Source organism: Mixophyes fleayi, chromosome 12 (genome assembly GCF_038048845.1).
Source record: "Mixophyes fleayi isolate aMixFle1 chromosome 12, aMixFle1.hap1, whole genome shotgun sequence".
Classification (NCBI taxonomy): domain Eukaryota; kingdom Metazoa; phylum Chordata; class Amphibia; order Anura; family Limnodynastidae; genus Mixophyes; species Mixophyes fleayi.
In genome coordinates, this window is record NC_134413.1 from 42,485,286 (window position 1) to 42,505,855 (window position 20,570).

A 20,570-nucleotide genomic window follows, 5' to 3' on the forward strand; every position below is an offset into this window, starting at 1 on the left:
CTTATAAGGCTTGGTCCTTTGTCTAGACTATTTTTGTTACATAAATGGAACATATGATAGACTTTTACTGTACAAAACATCAAAGTAGAGTCTGTAGGCTCAGAACCTGTGGTGGCTTAGGCTCTGTCTCATCCACTAGATTTACTTTTTGCTTCACTTTTTCTCACACTGGTCTATTTTGTGGCCCTCTCCTCTGGGAGATGGCGGAGGAGTTATCCATGTGACAAGTGCAGTGGGTGTGGTCAAGCAATTTGCATCGTTACAGCTCCACCCCTCTGCACAATGTGAGTCATCAAGACCCCATCCACTTCACTAGGAAGCAAGAGTAGACTGCTCTACTGGAGTCCAGGAAGACCCCCCAAGGTTCGGTAGCCTCCCAGACATTTAGGCACAGTAGGGCAAGTATGCTTTTACGTACAACATTCTGTAGCTCTGACATCTTGTCATAGAGTATAGTGTGAATATTCTATTAAATTATTCACGACCTGCAGGTATTGAGCCACCTAAGCTACTGCCACTGCTACACATAGGCCTATTCTGCCTAATTTTAAATGTTGCCTTGTTTGTAGAGGATCCTCTTATTGCACAGAAACAGATATTGTAGCAGATGCTTTCAGGGTGGTCTGTAGACTATATCTGTTCTCTTACAACTCCCTCATGTAGATTTAGGAATTTTGTAGTGCACCTCATAATTTTCAACCAGATATGGCATCTAAACTGGATTTATTGTGATTTCTTACTTAACAACTGCAGTTCATAACATTTTTATAACCACCAAAACGGGAGTAATTTGACAGGAAAGTTCCATTTTGCAGAAGATAAAAATGGTTGGATTATAAAACTGTGTTGGGATCACTTTGTACTTTTAAAATGTTGGTAGCTGTTTGGGCAAAAATAATCATGGACATGGTAGATATGTATTTTTTATTTGGTTTATTTGATTTTCCTCATAATCCAAAATGTATTTTATATAGTTTTTTTTGATACATTGGACTTTCTACTAGTAATGTTTTTATTACTAATGAGTCACAAAAAAAACTATATAAAATTCACTACCTTGTAAAGTTATAGCTAAACCACTGAAATTGCTCTAGTTACAAAGTAGTTATGAAAGACAGCTCTGTCCCTGTAGATAATTTCTTGCAAGGTCTATGTCCTCCTCCATACACCCCTACTTGCCCCACTGGGATAAATGAGAAAGAATGAAAGTCTAAATATGAATACTGAAATGTGTTGGTTATTGGAACAATCACTTGTGTTCCCAGTGCAGCATTGCTGTGGATAGTTCTCCTGGTAGGATGATTTAGTCTGAAAGATCATTGATCAGCTGTGATTTGTCTGAGAAATATGTTTATATATTTGTAAGCAGTGATGCACTGGGCTATCAAGGGCACCCCGGGCAAAGCTAACCGTAATTGTCAATTGCTGAGTCAAACCTAAGCCAGCCTGTAGGACACACATTTTATCGTAAGTCATTTAAAAATAGGTTGATGTCAGCACATAGCTTGAAGAGGGTGCATCATCAGAATTAGGAATGTAGTTAAAAGTGCAAGGTAATACAGAGAAGCAAATACAGACCAGTGTTCTGATGCAGAGTTGGCTGCAAAATCGTAGTCACTAATTGTGTTTACTGAAAAAGCCACAGTTGCAGACATATGCAATTTTTACAAAATGTGTGCAGGCCGGCAGAAGTATCATATTATTTTTATTATTATTATTTATTTATAAGGCGCCACAGATTCTGTAGTACCGGATACAGAAGCAAGTAACAAATAGATGAGGTAATACATATCAGTAGCACAGAGGAGTGTGAGTAATGCTATGGGGACTCACACAGAGTGCAGCAAAAGCTGTGACAGGATGTACGAGGGACAGTAGACAGACATGGGACAATAGGTACAGAGGACCCTGTCCGCAAGAGCTTACATTCTAAAGCGAGGGGTGGGGAGAGACAGTAGGACCAACTGGGAGAAAATTTAGATGGCAGAAAAGAAGGAGGAGGTGATGGATAGGTGAGCTTGATAAGGTGAGTTTTGAGTGAGCATTTGAAGGACTGAAGGTTGGGGGAGAGTCAAGTGAGACGGGGTATAGAGTTCCAAAGATTAGGGCAGCCTGGCAGAAGTCTTGGATGCGAGCATGGGAGAAGGTAATGAGAGGTGAATTGAGGCAGAGGTCAGAGATGAAGCGGAGTGGCCGGTTAGGTATGTACCTCGAGACAAGGTCAGAGATGTAAGGGGGAGAAGTGCTAGGGCATTGTAAGTGAGGGTAAGAGCCAATGAAGAGCCAAGAGAAGCGGAAGAGGTGCGGTAGGAGAGGAAGATGAGTCTAGCCACAGCATTTTGTATGGTTTGAAGGTCAGAAGTGTGAGAGCAAGGAAGTCCAGTAAGAAGGAGGTTGAAATAGTCGAGACAAGAAATGATGAGTGAATGGACCAGGATTTTGGTTGCTTCCTGAGAGAGGATGGGACGGATTTTCATAATGTTACGGAGGCAGAAGTGGCAGGATTTGGTGAGAGACTGGATATGAAGGGTAAAGCTGAGGGCTGAGTCAAGGGTGACTCCAAGGCAGCGGGCTTGGGTGACAGGAGAAAGATTGATGTTGTCAACCAAGAGGGAGATCTTGGGAGGGATAGTAATTGCTTAAACACGCGCACAAAAGTATAATATATGCACGAGCAATGAACAAAGCACCAATCAGCATCAGCAGAGCATTCGCATACTCCCAATCACAAGTAGTTTCCTAGTGATAATGACCAGTTTGTCATCATCCACTATTTTCACTTGCCCATGACCACATGCAAATAACACTTTATCAGGTGTATATGCATCTGTTTACAATTGCATAAACATGCCTGGCTCTGCTCATAAGAACTAGACCTTAGATGCCCCTTTCCTCCATAGGCGCCCAGTCCTCCCCTCCCCATTTCTTATCTTCTTACACCCAATCCAGGCAGAGGGAAAGAATGTCAGATTCAGTGTTGCCAGTAATGCTATCAGCAACTACTCCTTAGTCTCAGTGACAGGCTAGGAGTGTGGTGCTGTGCTCTGACATCATGCCCACACGGAGCCTGACACGAAGGATCAGCAGCCAGCAGCATCATAACACAAGGTAAGAACCGCACAGGGTGTGGTATGGTTAATTTAAATGAAAACCATAGTGCAGTACATCCTACCGCATGCTCCCACTTGCCTAGTGAAGTGGGTGGGGCTTAATGACCGGATTCACAGCGAATCATGCAGCCACGCCCCCCACAGTCTGCACCAGGATCATCCCTCCAGGATCTCCCAGAGGGAATTTTGGCAAGTCTGAATTAAAAACACCCTTTATTCCCCATTGTCAGATAATAAGTAAGGGGGGAGAGTGCAATTTAAATCCCCAGGAAGAAAGCAGGGGCACCTGGATATATAAAGACATTAAATTAATAACTTAATGCACTCATTCATTGTGGTAGGTGCCCCTGAAATCAGCGGCTGGCTGTCAAATTTTCGCCCGGAGGGCGTGACTTGGCTCAGCAGCCTAATAGGAACATTTTAAAGAGAAAAGAAATGCAGGAAGCCCAGTGACACAAGGTAGCCCATTATGTGACCGGCCCGGTGGTCAGATGCTCCTGCTGTCCGGCTCAGCCGACCCCTCCTGAAATAATGGCATTCTAGGCAACTGCCTTAGTTGACCTAATGGTAGCGCTGGCCCTGATTTTATTCAAAGTGTGTGTGTGTGTGTCCATATATTGCTCTTTAACAACACACATTGGGGTGTATTTAATTGGCTGCATTACTGTAAAAAGTAATGCGGTAATTTCCATGCTGGCTTACTGCAGGCTTGAAATTACCTTATTAACGGTATTAGCTTTAACATTGGGTTAGTCGCGGCTGGATTGAATCTGCTCCATTGTATTACTAAATAAATAGGAAGGCAGGCAACTGCTTGTTAAGCTGATCAAGTGTGAATAGTTCCAGTGTGAAAGAAATGTTGCATGTAGCATCTTCAGAACTTAAATTCTCCCATGTGACAGGGGAGGAACGTTTCCACTTCACTTCAAACTGTCACCACAGAAACAATTGAGTGCTGTGAACACTTTGACTATTCCTGCTGAATTTTAGAATCTATGCTGACAATGATGCTGCCCACACATGGATTTTACCAGCCAGCCAAATAATAATAATTTTTAATTTTTCAACAAAATTGATCACAAGTTGTAATGTTTCTGTGTGAAAATATGGTTGGATTTAAATGGGCAGGTTGGAAAAAAGCACATTGGGTACATTGGGTTTAATTGATTCTGTTTTTTGTATTGCTTTTTCGATTGTTCGGCCTTGAATAAAATAAGACTTAAAAAAATAAAATGGACATTGGGAGACATTGATGAAAGCTGGTACACAGGTAAATGTGCAATACAGGTGCTGTAACCCATTGCAAGTTAGCTATTTGATTTCATGTTCAGGAATAATGATAGTTTGATTTATTGCTATGGTATACATCACCTTTTTTGATCACCTGTGTTCATAAATTATTTCATCCAAATATTTACCCGCTACTAAACTAGGATATGAGCACAATGATAGAATGTATATGTTGTGTTAAATTCATCTGTCTTTTTAAAGTTATCTTCAGAATTGCTGCTTCTTTGCAGACATGTCTGTTCAATGGCCAAAATACTTTACTGCATTGTTATTACACATGCTATATATACTATGGATAAAATTATACTTTATATATTATGGATAATGTCAGAAATATGGACAATGCTGACATTATCATGATAAAGAAAGATTAGCTTGCTATACTCAGACAATGTGAAATATAGTACTTTCTGAAGTAGTATTTGCTTCAGTTTAGTTGCGTGGATTTCGTGCTAAATATTAATTTTCTATTACTAATTATTCAAAGATGCCGGGGTAACATCTGCATTATATAAATAATGTCAACATTATATAGATTTATTTGTAGCCATGACATCAAGTATTAAAATAGGATGGCAATTACTGTCAAAAGTGCTATACTTGCTTGTCACTGTATACTCAATTGGGAAACCAATTAGTATACTTGGACAGATCTCTTCAGCTGTACAATGTTACATGTCTACATGAGTGTTACATATTTCTGGGTAATGTCTTACCATCCAGCAAGATGCAGGTTAATGTATATTTCCTGTAATGTGACAGTGAGATGTGTCAGTCTCCTGCACTGTTTGGGGTTAAAGGGTCTCTCCCATTTTCTGTCACATTCCCCTTGTGAGAAATAAGCTCCTAAAAATAGCCTCTGGGAGGGGCATTGAGTGACTGGTCTCGAAGGACATGGCTCAGAGTAAGGGTCCTTTCAGACGCTGGGAAAGGCCCTCAATCTTAGGTTTGACTGACAGACCAGGTGTGGAGACATAAATCGTCTGCAGGTAGGGTACACATGGTTTATTATCAGGTCCTATCTTACTAATTACAAGTTTAAGTTATAAATTGACTGGGGCATATATCAGTCTGCACTGTGCAGCGCGTCACTGTAAACGTTTGTGCTATACTGAATGTTCCCAGAGGGTTTATTCAAATATTTGTAACAAATCCGTACTTTTTATACTAAACCGCTCATGCTTGAGGTGTTCGAAGCAAGAGTTTCCTAGTATTGAAATAGTGCACTAATATAGCATTTAAATGTAATTAAAGATAACATCTCATAGGTTTGCCATCACTATTTTAAAGGGAAATATAAAGTGTTTACAAAGCCTCAGACTGTGCTATCGATTGAAACAGTTCTCTAGGCTTTAGCAGCAAAACAGCCCGACAGCTGAAAGTGTTATGGCAGCTGTCCTCTTGTGTCATGGATTCGGGGACACGCACAGGCACAGCCGGGGGCTGCCCAATGCCACACTCGTTTATACAGAGCTCATCTGATCATCAGCAATGACTGCAGCATCGCACTAAATTGCAAGCTCTTTGGGGTCAGAAACCCAGTGTTCACATGCTTGTTAGCTGTGTTTTGTATCATAGCTTTGTGCAGCTATAAAGTGTAAGCATCTGTTTGAGACTGTTCATTTCTGTGTCAAATCCTTTGTTCTCATTAACCCCTTTTGAGCCAGTAAGTTAGAAGTTTTTCTTATATTTGTTTTATGTTACAGGAACTGACATCATCTGAGAGTTAAACTGACAAACCTGTTTACTTACTACAACTTTTATTGCTACCATTTCATATTTTTATCTTTTTCATTTATAACTGTTTTTATCGTTATTTTTATTATTTTCATTCTTATTCTGTTTTTTTTTTGTTTCTGTACAGAATAGATGTTTTTTAGCTTTGTTTCTGTATTTTTCGCTTTTTAAATGTATTGTTATGTCATATACTCAGTCTCCATCTTTTTCTCCTGCTGGTCTATTTATCTCTATAACATTAATTTCTTTTCCCTATTGCAGGAAATTTGTGAAGATATCTCTGATCACGTGGAACAAATCCATGCTCTGCTGGACACAGAATTCTCCTTGAAGCTCCTGTCATACTCTGTCAATGTAATTGTGGATATACATACAGTGCAGCTCTTGTGGCACCAGCTCCGGGTGTCTGTGTTGGTCCTGAGGGAGAGGATCCTACAAGGGCTGCAGGACAGCAACGGCAACTATACTCGGCAGACGGACATTCTACAGTCGTTTACCAAGGTGGACCAAGAGGCAAGAAACAGCAGAGGCAGGGCTGGAGAAAAGGCAGCAAAGTAGAGTTAGAGAAAGGGAAGGGATATAGAGACAGAACAGGTGAACACAGTGCATGGGAAGCAGAGGAATGGAGAGATAAAACTAGAGGGAACTTAAGTAAGTTGTTATAGGTGAGAAATTGGCTGCAGCCTCTGTACTGCTGCATTGACATAGGAAGTGCCTTACCGAGCTGCAGGCCCACGGTAGATGCACCCAAAGCTACTATGGTAGTTCCAAACTTGCCTTCCATCATCGCTCATTTCATTCCGTACACAAACGTCTGCCCCTTCTCACTTTTTCATGGCAATAAATTATTTGCCCTAATAAATCAATTAATTGACAAATCATTTTAAAACATCAATTCATTTATTCAGCACAGATAACTGCAAATAGGAAGCAGCTATTAGCTATTGTATAGCTAATAAAATGGGTCACAGTGGTAAGTATTGGGCAATAGATTAATGCTGGAAGGTTAAATATTTACAACCTATAAGTACCCATGTTTGTGATCAAGTTGAAAATCATAGTTTTTTCATTTTATTTTATATATAACACTTTATTTTATATACAACACTTGTATTAATGTTAAACCCTTTAATATTTATGCATCATTTATGAATATAAAAAGTATGATATGGAGAGGAAACAACTTAAAAGAAAGAAATAATTCAAGAATCGTCAACAGGTGGAATCACTGTAGACAAGAGAGGTGTTGGTTTACTGAGTATGCAGTGTCTTACTATCTTTTATTATTATTGTCTCTTACTTATATGGTGCCACAGACAAAAATGATCCATAATATGTTGCAGAAAACATTCTTAAAGTAAATATAATTATACAAAGATTAGGTATATACTAATTAACAGATTACACACATATAACTTTGTAATACAGATAAAATTGCTTATGAGACAGAGAGTAAGAGTAATGGTCCTGCCCAATGTGAAGTAGACTTGGGCTCAAGAAAACAGGGATAAGGAAGTAGGCCTCAAGGTATTTGGGGGATGGGGTGCAATATTCGTAGAAGAAAATTAGGAAAAATGGCCATGCTCATGGGTGAAGTGGGTAGCAAATTTGAACGAGAGTGAGGAGGGGAGAGGAGGAAGTTGAAGGAGGCAAAGAGGTGATGCGGGTTGGAGGTTAGGGAAGAAATGAAGTAGGGCTGTTTAGAGAGTGATAGTGCAGAACTGTAAGAGGAGAGAATGAACTTAAGGTGAAGGAAATCAGCATAAGAGTGCCACTTCCTCAAGAGCGTTTCGCGTTATGGGAGAATTTTTGAAGAAAGCAGGTAAGTTTGGAGTGCCATGATTGAGGCGGGGGCCGACAAAGATTGATAGTGACAGCCAGGGCGATAATTACAGTGATAAGGGTGTGATTGTAGAAGGAGACGGCCTGATCGGTGCAATAAATGGTGGTGATGGGGGAGAGGAATATAACAAGGGACGAGGAGAAAGTGGTAGGATCAGTGGCACTTGTTGTGCCTTGTGAAAGTAGTTTTATGGGAGGGATAATGTGAGAGGGGATGCGGAGATGCTAAAACATTGGGGATGGTCAGAGAAAGGGAAAGGTGAATTGATGAAGTCTGAGCCAGTACAAAGGTGGGAAAAGAACACATCAAGGGAGTAACTATTGCTGTGGAGGGAGGGAGAGAAGGTCCATTATGAGAAACTGAGGGAAGAGGAGAGGGAGAGAAGTTTGGAGGCAGTGGGGGCAGAATGATCATTAATAGGGATATTAAAGTCCTCCAAGATTAGGATGGGAAGGTCAGAGAAGAGAATGAGAGGGTGTCAGGCAGGGAAGTGATACAGAAAGTGAGATAGGACCCAGGGCGATGGTAGATAGTAACCACATGAAGGTGGGCCGGGTGGAAAAGGAGGATGGATTGGACCTTGAAGGAGGAGAAAAAGAGGGAAAGTTCAGAAGGAACAACCTGGAAAGTTCATTGGGGGAAAGGAGGATTCCAAAGCAGCCACCTTGCTGGCCCCCAGGTCTAGGAGTGTGTGAGAAGGACAAGCTCTCAAAAGAGCATCATTGAAAATATGTTCTTAAAGCCTAGAAAATACTGTAAGCAGTTATGTGCACAGACTTTCTGACAAGCTTTTGCTTTCTTTTGTGTTTATTTTAATATGATCTGCAGTATACTAAAGTGCTAACACTCATTAAAATACAAAGGAGTTCTAGGGGACTCTCAATGAGTAACTAGTACACTATGCTATAGGCTTTGAGAATCCCCTTCAATTGCTTTGTTATAGAAATCAGCACAAGTTACTGAAAACATTTGTTACTTAAGACTGTTTTTGTGTACAATTGGTTCTTAGACCTGATATATATGCAAGGATCTTAATTACCTATTTTCTTCTTTCAGGATAGGCTGGATGCCCTCACTGAAGTGGATGGCTCTGGTCAATTGACCATTCGATGCCCACCAGATTACCTGTCACTGGATTGTGGGATCACTGCCTTCGAATTATCAGACTACAGTCCTAGGGAGGAGGACACACCACCTCCCCCTGCAAAGCCCCTAGAAGACTGGACATACAACGCTATGCAACAAGAGTTTCCAGATTTATTTAAGAGCCCTGGTCTACTAAGTGTGATTCCTGACAAGGACACCTCTCTTGATGCTGAAATGGAAAAAGAGTCTGTGTCTGAACAGATGGATGAACCAGGGCAACAATTTCTCAAAACTTTCTCTCAAAGTGAAAGCACCACACCAAAAAGACCACTACAGGAGAGCAGTGACCATGGAGGAGATTCTCCCACTCAACCCTCCTTGCCAAAGAGGGGGCTGTTTCTGAATGATGTGATTAATTTGGTGCAGATGGACAATCTAACTGTTGAAATGAACTCTCCCCTGCCCGTATGTCTTTCTTCGCCTCAAAAACAGTTCACTCTTAGTCTGACACCCACATACCCTTCCTCTGTCCCATCATTTCTTAATTGCCAAATACCTGAAGAGGATGGCACAGAACAGAATGTGGGGACGAGAGAGGTCAACAGTCAAGAGCACCAGTCCCTTGATGGTAGACAGTCCCCTGGTAATTCTAGTCACTCCCACTGCAGCACACCATATGAAAATCAAGATAACAGACAGCTGGTTTCACCACCCCAAGAATTAGGGACAGACAATTGGTACGGTTCAGATGAGTTCCTGGCCTTACCCTCACACTTGCATGAAGCCGACCTTCTTGCCTTGCGCCTAGGTAGCCTTTCACAGCTGGTATCTCCAACTCCTGGAGAGCCACAACCACCACTTAGGGATGTGGAGGACTGGGAGGTCAGTTCAGGCTCAGAGATTGGGCCCAGCTCACCTCGTTGTCTCTCTCCCAGTACTCCTAGTGACATGGCCCTGTATTTGAAGGGCAGTGGACAGTCAACTCCACACCTCAGTGGTCCAGCACACAGTGGGCGGCAAAACAGAGCAGCACTAATACAGAGGCTAATGTGGGACATACAGAGACAGGACAATGACCGACATGTGTGGGACAGAATTCAGGTAAGATCAAATCCTTTCACTGAAAACATAAAATGACTTTTCCAAAAAGTGCAAAGTTTAAACATAGATTTCTGTGAATGTGTTTGTATATTTGGAGCATTACAAGTATGTGAATAATAATTACATGATGACAAAGTACTACTAACTGTTAAGTCATGATGTGGTAATCAAGCATCAGCTTAAATCACAGGATAAAAGGAAAAACTTTGAGGGAAAGGAAATGTGTAAATAAAGGGTATCATTTAGTAGATTATAGGAAAAATTACAATTGTAATTTTCATAAATTTGGAATTTGTTTCTAAATGGAGGATTTAAAGGCTTGATTCAATGATAACTATATGGAATTTTATTTATGTCTCTATAGTCGGAATATCTCACTCAGAGAAAAGTACTCAACCCATTTTAGGGTGAATCATTCTTGTGCTTACATACTTTTGTATCTTTATACCTTATGCGCCAGTGAGACTGAATCTGTGTATATGTTTGTTTTGGTTTGTGGGTCACGGCCAGTGTACTCTCACAATTAGAAGAACTCAGCCATAACTCCATACTTGCCAACCTTTGGCAAGCTAATTCCGGGAGATCCCAGGCAGGGGAGCGTGGTTGGAGAGCGGGAGGGGCGGGGTGCAGTATGTCACGTCATTTTGGCCCTGCCCCCGTGACAAAACATTGTTTTTTGTCGCGGGGGCGGGGCCAAAATTACGCGGTTCCCCGCGATTCGCGTAATTTTGAGGAGCATGTTGCCATATGCGGGATATTTCGATATTTCAAATTTCGGAGTCTCCCGGACATTCCGGGAGAGTTGGCAAGTATGCATAACACACATTTAAATTGGGGAGGTCTAGGGGGTTTTACTGTTTTCCCGATGACAGTCATACATGTAATCTATGTTTATTGAAATAACAAAACACAAGAAAGAAAAATGTAAAGTAACCATATCAATGTAAGTTAAGGAGGGTGAGAGAGGGAGAACAAGAACAAGGGGAGAGGATTCTGATCAGCGATATATTTTCCTTACAAGTTTGTTCCATTCAAAAACGTTTATAACATTTATGCTCGTTAATGGAAGTTAATATTTCACAGATCTTTAAACTAAAGCAGTACAAATCTGAGGGATTTCCTTATAATAAAATGTGATTAGGTGTTAGTGTGAGATCAAGGCATTTATATTCACCTTTTATTCATACTTGCCAACATTTTTTTTTCTTTTTCCGGGAGATGCCGGCTGGGACGTGGGCGTGCAGGGGGCGGGGCTGCAAAATCGTGTCATTTTGGCCCCGCCCCCGTGACGGAATGACGCAAGTCGCGTCATTTTACAGTGGGGGCGGGGCTAAACGCTGCGATTCCGGGTGAATCGCGGCGTTTAAACTAAATTTTTCCCCCTTCCTATCAGGGAGATTGCCACACTCGTCCGGGAGACTCTCGCAAAATGCGGGAGTCTCCCGGACAATCCGGGAGAGTTGGCAAGTATGCTTTTATTACATGACAGTATGTAGCTATAGAATCAAGACTCAACTGTTCCTCCCAACTACTGCTAACTCCCTACTCATGTGTCCTATTACTGCAATGCTAGTGAATGTGCAATGATAATTCACCTGAAATACCTGAACAATGCAGGATTCAACTACAACCATCACACACTATTTTCAGCTTCATATGGGTAGTGTATCAGTAACATATTCTATCTATAATTACAGTTTAGCATTGTTTTATAAATCACACAGTTTTAAACCTCTTTTTTTCATGTCTTCAGACACAATGAATAAATTACTTTGTAAATTGACATTCTAAAATCTTAGGTTCTGACTGTATCTCAGTGATCACATGAGACTACACATAGTAGTTGAGTATTTTAGTGTGTTCATATCAAAAAGTATGTGACCCCTCATGCCTACATTGCATATTAACACAATGTATTAGTTCAGGTGACTGCACAGATAACACAGCTGAAATGGGAAATGTCCGAGGGATAATAGATTTCTAACGAAAATGACAAATTTTGGCACAGAGGTTTTCCTGAAACAAAAAAAACTAAACAAAAAAATTAAAAACAGATGAGGTACCATTGCTGCAGTCTCTCATATTTTTTTATGGAGCTATAGTCTTTCATCAGTTTAAACAACGTGTATATATATATATATATATATATATATATATATATATATATTGTGGCAAGAGCCCGCTAATGCAGAAGCACACGCGTACAACTTCTTCCTTTTTATGGTTCTTTATTGTCAGGATGGTAATAATGTTTTGACACCGTATACTTGCACAGCAATTATGGAGACCCTCAACGCTTACTATACATAGTCCAGCTCCCTATCCAGATCAGCCAGCTAGCCCAGCGTTGATCTTCCTGAACAATGAAACAAGCAGGGTTTTATACCTGACACTCCTCCCACAGGCCTAGCTTGATGGACAGGTGACACACCCACCTTCTCTTTAAAAGGAAACGCCCATCACTGCCTCTGTTTAGACTATCAGACCCACCCTGTCTGTTTGCTGAGAGGAAGCAGCTTTTAAATCCTGTAAGTAAACCAATTTTAAACTACACATATGTTTTTACCTGGTTTAATCTCCACCTAGGTACATAACTGTGCCAATGTTTTACTCTACTTCCCTGCTTTCTCTGCATATTGCCAGCTTAATGCCTCCTTTTGTTACAATATATATATATATATATATCCACATACGTTATATACATATATATATATATATATATATATATATATATATATATAGCTATACATTCAGCTGTATTACACCAATACAACTTAGCCAGATCTAAGCAATGCAGGTTTTCCTTTTCCAAATAAATTTTTTAATAATGTACCATAGTATTCGTAGCACTTGCATATGTTTTGGTTTGATGAATAATTGTATTAAGCATACTTACCTACGTCGAAAATGATTTTTTGATGCGGGGGGCAGGGCTAAAATGAGGCGATTCACAGCGAATCGCATTAGATTGGCCAGGTATTTGCCGGTTGCGGGAGACTTGCCTGCTCTCCCGGGAGTCCGGGAGACCGACCCGGATTTCAGGAGTCTCCAGGACATTCCAGGAGAGTTGGCAAGTATGATGTTAAGTGTTCATCAAACCAAAGCTAGCAAGCTGTCCTTCTTTTGAAAAAAAAAAAAACGTCCTAATTTCACATCAAATTAGGCTGAGTGTATCCAATGTAACAGAGCTGTGTCATATCCCAGTCCGATAATAGAAATATAGCAGGTGGAGAGTAGAAAGGAAAAGCTGTAGGACATGCCAATACCTCAATGTCATCTTGAAGAGGAAACCTTGTTACAGATTTCTCTGTGTGAGTTCATATGAGGTTAATTATTGGCTCATATTCACTTGTATATAGTTAAGAAAATCCTTAAAATATGGCCTGCTTGGCAAATTTGTGAATAGTGTTGAGAAACTCTGCTTTAATGTAGACCACTATAGACGTGTGTATGTGTAGGTGTTTGCTGTCAGTGCACCTACCTCCCACTCAGGGATGCACCAGGCTAGTATGTCTCTTCACATTCTCCAGATCTGTGAGTTAAAACGTGGAAAGGACACTGGCATATGCAAGTGTAAAAAGCAGGTTGACAGTCAGACATCGCCATTGCATCAATACAGTTCACAATTGTTGCAATAAATGGGTGCCAGACTATCTCTTAACAAAGACCATTTTTTTTATCAAACACTTCCAGCACATATTTAGTAGTTACAATCAAACTAGATTGTGTCTCTTACATATTGCACAAGAGCTGACACTCCACTCCTTGGAGATAATTGCTCTTCCATTTATCCTTTACACTTTGCTCCTGTCCTTTATAGAAAATGTCCTGATCTCCCAGCATCAGGTAGTTCACACAACACTTAAATGTTCCTTCTTCTCAAGACAAGAATGCTACACAGACTACAGGTACCAGGGCTTGGTTAGTATACTTAGGCTTAGGTTTAGGCTTTACAGTCCTACTCACAAGATAGGTTAACTCAACAGTTTTGGGCTTGATGCACTATCATGCCCTTTGAGTGCCTGCAAATGCACTTAGTATTTCAGTTGCTCCGCATGGCTCTCTCTAATGCCCCACTCTGAATTCTGCTCTTCACATGTCCAACTACTGCTTTTTCTTTTTCTCTGCTGCCAGTTCTAGACTCACAGGGCACTGATCAACTATCAGACAAGGTCAAAGCGATCCTGATGGGCTTCAACTTGGCCTGGATACTAATGCTCAAACAGACTCCTTGTTTGGTTAATATAGGATGTTAATCTACTTAAACTTGAACCTCTGTAACTTCATGTATACCTGCACCTGCAAGGGTCACTACTCTTAACAATCCCCCCGACCCCCACAGGTCTGTACATTGAATCACCTTAATTATTGGCGCAACCCTTTAAACAGTGCTCAGACTAAGTAGCATTACACTAGAATGTGCAGCATGAGCCCCAATGTTGTCTTAAAGTCACTGTAATTTTATGGAACAGCAGAAGTCAACTGGCAAATGTAATAGGTGTTGGTAAGCAAAATAGTAGAGGTGTTTCAAGCAGACCAGCTCCAGAAGTAATGACAGAGCAGCTGTGCCATGGTGTAAGGAAGGGAACTGAGGCAAGTGGTAGTGATGTCAAGCTCCTATCAAAGAGGTGGGAAGATTGTGGTCTGATATGACCGTAGCAAATGCTGCAACTGACAAAAGCGAATTTGGTGTAATGGTCACCAGTGACACCAGTAGGTCGGCCACTATAGCCAGGCTATTCATGGTCTTTACCTTTAGCAGCCCACTTTCATACAGAGACTTAATCTATTCACTGGTACTTTGTTGCCTCCAGGTTTAGTGTTCAGGTTCAGCTGTATAATCAAGATATATTGACACAAAGAAGGAATAACAGCAGACATGGAAGTAATTATTGAATGTTAGTTCCCCAGATAACACAAGACATCACCAGACACGAATTCCTCTATCACATAGTAGGTTTTACCAGGTTTTTCCTTGGTTGTATTGTTTTTGTAAATTTTCTCTGAAATTTCCTAGCAGGGACAATGTTTAAGAGCAAAACATAATATATAATAAGTAAATTTCAAATAAATAAATATATAGAGTATATATATATATGTCATAAGATCGTATTGGTTTTACCGTCTTCTGGGGTAGACGGCTGCACTTTGAGCCAGACTGTTTGTCTGGCTCAGTCTGGCAGTCTGCAGTGCACGCTAACGGTACAAATCAAGATACTCTGTGATTTATTTAAGCATTCTAACATTGCATAGTTTAAAAGGTAAGTGGACAATTAGCAGCAATATGGCTTAAGTCATCACATCTAAAACATCTGATCAAATATTTATCACGAGACAGAAACCTTCTTGGTATAACTGGACAGTCACTAGGCTTAGAGCCTACCCTCTCTGTACGTTTAAGTTCATTCCAGCGCCCAGCAACCTTTTCCTCTGGAACGGTCTTACCAGAAAACACTGGAGATTGTTGTTGCGTAACTAGGGGCTGGTGGGGTGTTCTCATCAGTTCCTCTGCTGCCACATACTTGGTCCACTTTCAGTGGAACAATAGACGAGGACAGGAACTCAGCTTCCTGATGCGGTTGACTTTTCGGCCTCTTCAACTACTGCAAAGGCAGGTCGGTAATATTCAAAGTCATACCACCTTTTGGAGAACATTACTAACTTCCTGGATTACTGTGACTTGAACTGCTAGTAAAATATTGTATAGTTCTAAACCAGTTAATTTCTTTTTATATGAAATACAAGTGGAATATGCCTCAAAGTCATGGTCAAACCTCTCCCAGTTACCCTTAGCAATTTGTATTTTGCTGATATTTTCATACAGGACATCTTTAACCTGCTTCACATTGTCTTGAATAGTTTTTGAACTTTAGACAACTCTGACTGAATTTGTAAGGTTTGTTCATGTTGAGATCAAGCTTGTTCTTCTTCATTTTCTTTTCTATCTACAGACTTTTGTTGGCTTTCCAGTGCTGATATCTTTGTTTCAGCCTGGGCACGAGAGTCTCTTAACTCTTGTACCTCTTTTTGAGAAGCTCACTCTTCTGACTGTGCTGTCTGGGCTGAGAAGGTTTCAGCACCCAACTTTCCATGCTGAATCTTTAACTATTGGGGCAGATTCAGTTTCCCCACGTTGTTCTTTTAAAATAACACAGGCCGCGAACGATGATAATAAGTGTGTATTATTACAGTTACTACGGTAATTTCAACGTTGATTTTTGCTCGCAGCTCTGTGAGCTGTCTAGAGAACAACGTGGGGAATTGAGTCTACCTCTTAGTCTTGTATCGCCTTCCAATATTTTTAACCTGGGTTATGGTCTTAATTTTTTCTTTTATGCCTCGACTTTGGCATCAAGTCTTTTCTGAAGATTTTCCTTTTCATTGTTCAGTTTTGCTACTTCTTCTTTTGCACTCTGACATTGACTTTGGAAACTTGAAGCCCAGAATACAAGTCAATCTCTTCAGTGAGCTGCTGTATTCGAGCCCTCGTACATCTTACATCTTCCTCAAGCAAATTCTTTTCAGCCTGTAGCATTTCTTGACAGTAATTAATAAATGTCAAAGTCACATTTTCAATATAAAATGTAATTAAATACAAACACAATTAGAAAATAGAAATTAAATACAATCTGTCGTTTTCCCATTTAAAAACAAAATAAGAAACTTCCTTCGTGTGGTAGTCGGACGCAACTTGATATTATATAGTAACAACACTAATGATTTAAGTACTGTCAGCTGGAGTGATCAATATGCAATTAGTCAATCAGAAACGGCTAGATAGTGCTGCTGATATTCATCACCAAACGATTTGCCTGCTAACACTCTAAATAAGGCCCTATATAATTATGCAGAGCTGTAGTGCTTTCATTCTTTTTCTACAGCAAAGCTTTATTATTACCTCCCAAATAACACAGACATTAGAGGACATCTGTGTTGTGACTCTGCCATCTTGTGGCTAGAAACATTATCACTCTGCACAGAAGTATTGAAAGTACTTTATGTGTGCAGTATATATATATATATATATATATATATATATTATATATTTTATATATTTTTATATATATATATATATATATATATGTCATATATATATATATATATATATATATATACATACACATACACAGATCAGCCACAATCACTGAAAAGTGAAGCAAATAACATTGAAGTCTAGTTACAACTGCACCTGTCAAGCTGTGCGATATATTAGGCAGCATGTGTACAGTCAGTTCTTGAAGATGATGTGTTTGAAGCAGGAAAAATGGGCAAGCGTAAGGATTTCAGCGACTTTGATATGGACCAAGTTGTGATAGATAGATGACTAGTGCAGAGCATCTTGTGGGGGTGTTCCTGGTATGCAGTGGTCAGTACCAACCAAATGTGGTCCAAGGAAGGACAACCTGTGAAACGGCAAGAGTGTTATGGGCTCAAGGCTAGATCGTCTGGTCCAATCCCACAGAAGAAGCTACTGTAGCACATATTGCTGGAAAAGTTAATGCTGGCTATAATAGAAAAGTGTCATAATACATAGTGCATCGCAGCTTGCTACATATGGGGCAAGCTGTCAGATTGCCCATGCCAACTCTTGCCACTGCCGATAGGGCCTACAATGGGAACATGAGCTTCAAAACTGGACCATGGAGCAATGGAAGAAGGTGGCCTGGTCTGACAAATCACGTTTTCTTTTACATCATGTGGTCTTGTGCTCGTGTGTGTGTGGTCATTTACCTCTGGAAGAGATGGAGCCAGGATACACTATGGGAAGAAGGCAAGCCAGCGGAAGCAGTGTGATGCTCTGGGCAATGTTCTGTGCTGGGAAACCTTGGGTCTGGCATTCAGATGGATGTTACTTTGATACTAACCACCTAACTAAACATTGTTGCATTGTCCCTGATGGCAGTGGCCTCTTTCAGCTGAATAATGTGCCCTGCCACAATGCAAAAATTGCTCAGGAATAGTTTGAGAAACATGTCAAAGGGTGTTTTGGTGTTAGAAACCAAAGGACACCTTCAGAGGTCCTGTGGAGCCCATGCCTCGACGGGCAGAGCTGTTTCCGCGGCACAGGGGGGGACCTGCACAATATATGGCAGGTGGTTGTGGCTGATCAGGTGTGTGTGTGTATATTTTAGCCCGATTCATTAAGTTACATAAATAGCGATTTTTTTGCATATAATCCACACGATTAATGTGTGCAGTCCCAGAACCAGATCACACACCACAGAGCGCAACAACATTCAATTAATCTTTGAGTGCAAAGGACACTTACGACGGTTTTACCAAAATGTGAGTGTTTTGAGTTCTAGCATTGTTTAATAAAGTAATCTTGACAGCATTACACTATTTTTGGTTTTCCCTCTGTCTCTATTTCTCTGCATGTTGGTGCTAACGGAGGGACAGAGGAGTAGAAAGAAGAGTCTTTTAACTTTTGGAACACAGTTATATGTGGAGGACATTGGTAATATGTCTGAATGTGGGTACATGGCACTTACATAACACACACACACACAAACAATATTCATATTAAGTCTTATATGTCTATTATATATAAGTATATAACCAGATCTCTGCAAATATTCAAACATCATGTCCTTTTGGTGAGACAAAGAACCAGATCTTTTTTTATGTGTCACTTTCTCTCTGTCTGATACAGAGGATCTTTGTTCTCCAAGTATATATGACAAACAGTAAATATCAAAAAATGATAATATATTGTAGTATAATATTTACATGATACACCATGTGTCACATTGAAATAAAACAAAACTGGGATGGTACAAAGCCCTCAAATCGGGATTGTCCCACCTATATCGGGAAGGTTGGGAGGTATTCAAAATGGGCCCCCTATGTGATTACACTCACATTATGGATTAATATTTAATCACCTTAAGAATGTACAAATGATAAATTCTTCTATGGATGTTACTCCCAAATAGCGTATTGCATGCAAAAGACAACTGGAGGATGCATAATACCCTTTTTAATAGGATAGTTGTCCTAGTATAGAGTTCCGTTCTTTGTATTGCTGTAGAGTCATACAGTACGATGGACTTTGCAGGACTTCCATGTTTTAATAGGCTGCCTGGATCAGGTCAGTTTTTGGGGCTATGGTGGTACTTACTTGGTAGTATATTTAAGGTCTATCTACTAATCTTCAGTATTAAGTAGTCCAACAAGTTCTCCTCTTTTGCTATCTAATTCCATGTTTTAATACATAGTTTTATTAGTAACCCAAGCAATAATAGTCTTGAAAAGCTCTATAGTTCATTTTCTCCATCTTTACCCAGAACTAGTCAATTAAAGTAAGATCCCCAAAGTGATATCTGCTATATTGGCTTTTAAAATAAATACTATGTATCACTTATACTTGGATCTTTGTTACGCACACATTGGGTGGATGGGGAAGGGAGTTCAGAATAAAAGGAGAGTGTAAATTATAAAAAATGAGTTGTTAAATCTAATGAGCAGCAAGACCAGCCATATGCGTGTTTTTTATGCTGAAATAGCAGGGTGAAAACCGCACACCCTTTGAATAATAATGGCCAGATACAAGCAGGTAACGGATCCCAACTCCCAGGTTACGCAATAGTAAATAAACCTGTGCACACCAGACTTGTCAAATACATTTTATATGCATGAGATTTCGGGAAAGTACAAGACCCATTTCTCAAGCCATCTCTTGAGAAAGAGAGACGTGCATTTGTGCAATGTCAAATATATTTTATATGCATTGAGAAGTGTGGTGTGCATAGTTTTATTTACTTATTTTTTTTGCTGGTTTCTGCATATTTTTCTGGCACGGGGTATGTGGTAGTATGTCTGCATAATTGTATTAACGTAGCACATGATACATAATAAGTGCATACTAACTAGAGGTGGGCGGCTCGGTTCCCCGAGAACCGAACCCGCCCGAACTTCAGGTATCCGAGTACCGAGCCAGCAGGCTCGGTACTCTCCCGCCTATTCGGCATTCAAAACGAGGCAAAATATTATTGTGACATTGTCGGATCTCGGAGCTCGGTTCTCGCGATGTTTCAAATGCATAAATATCCGCCTCCACAGCAATCAATTGCCATTTGACAGAGGGAGAGAGAAGGGTTAGGTCGCAGGGTTAGAGCAGGGAGAAAACAGTTATTACAGCACTTATTACAGCAGGAAGAGAGCAGTTATTAGAGCAGGAATAGAGGAGGCATTTTTGCAAACATTACAAACTGTTTGGGGTGTTATATTCCCTCCTAAAGAAACTATTTCTACCTGCAGAAATTGTAATATACCAGCACAATTTCTTTCTGAATTTGCACTACAAGTGCTTGAGGTGTGACATATTGCCCTGTTCCAAAAAAATCTATTTTCTGGTGCTGAAATGATTAGATACCAGCACTATATTTTTCTCAATTTGCACT

The 20,570-nt window shown here is 40.3% G+C and overlaps 1 protein-coding gene across 1 annotated transcript in view; it reads left to right on the plus strand.

Moving 5' to 3' along the window:
* The window catches only part of AKAP6 (A-kinase anchoring protein 6), a 165,619-nt gene that overhangs the window by 25,434 nt on the left and 119,615 nt on the right, over positions 1–20,570 (plus strand). The window contains exons 3-4 of the mRNA XM_075192675.1: positions 6,399–6,650; positions 9,037–10,167. Of these exons, the coding sequence (XP_075048776.1) occupies positions 6,399–6,650; positions 9,037–10,167 (1,383 nt within the window). The remainder of the gene's footprint in view (positions 1–6,398; positions 6,651–9,036; positions 10,168–20,570) is intronic.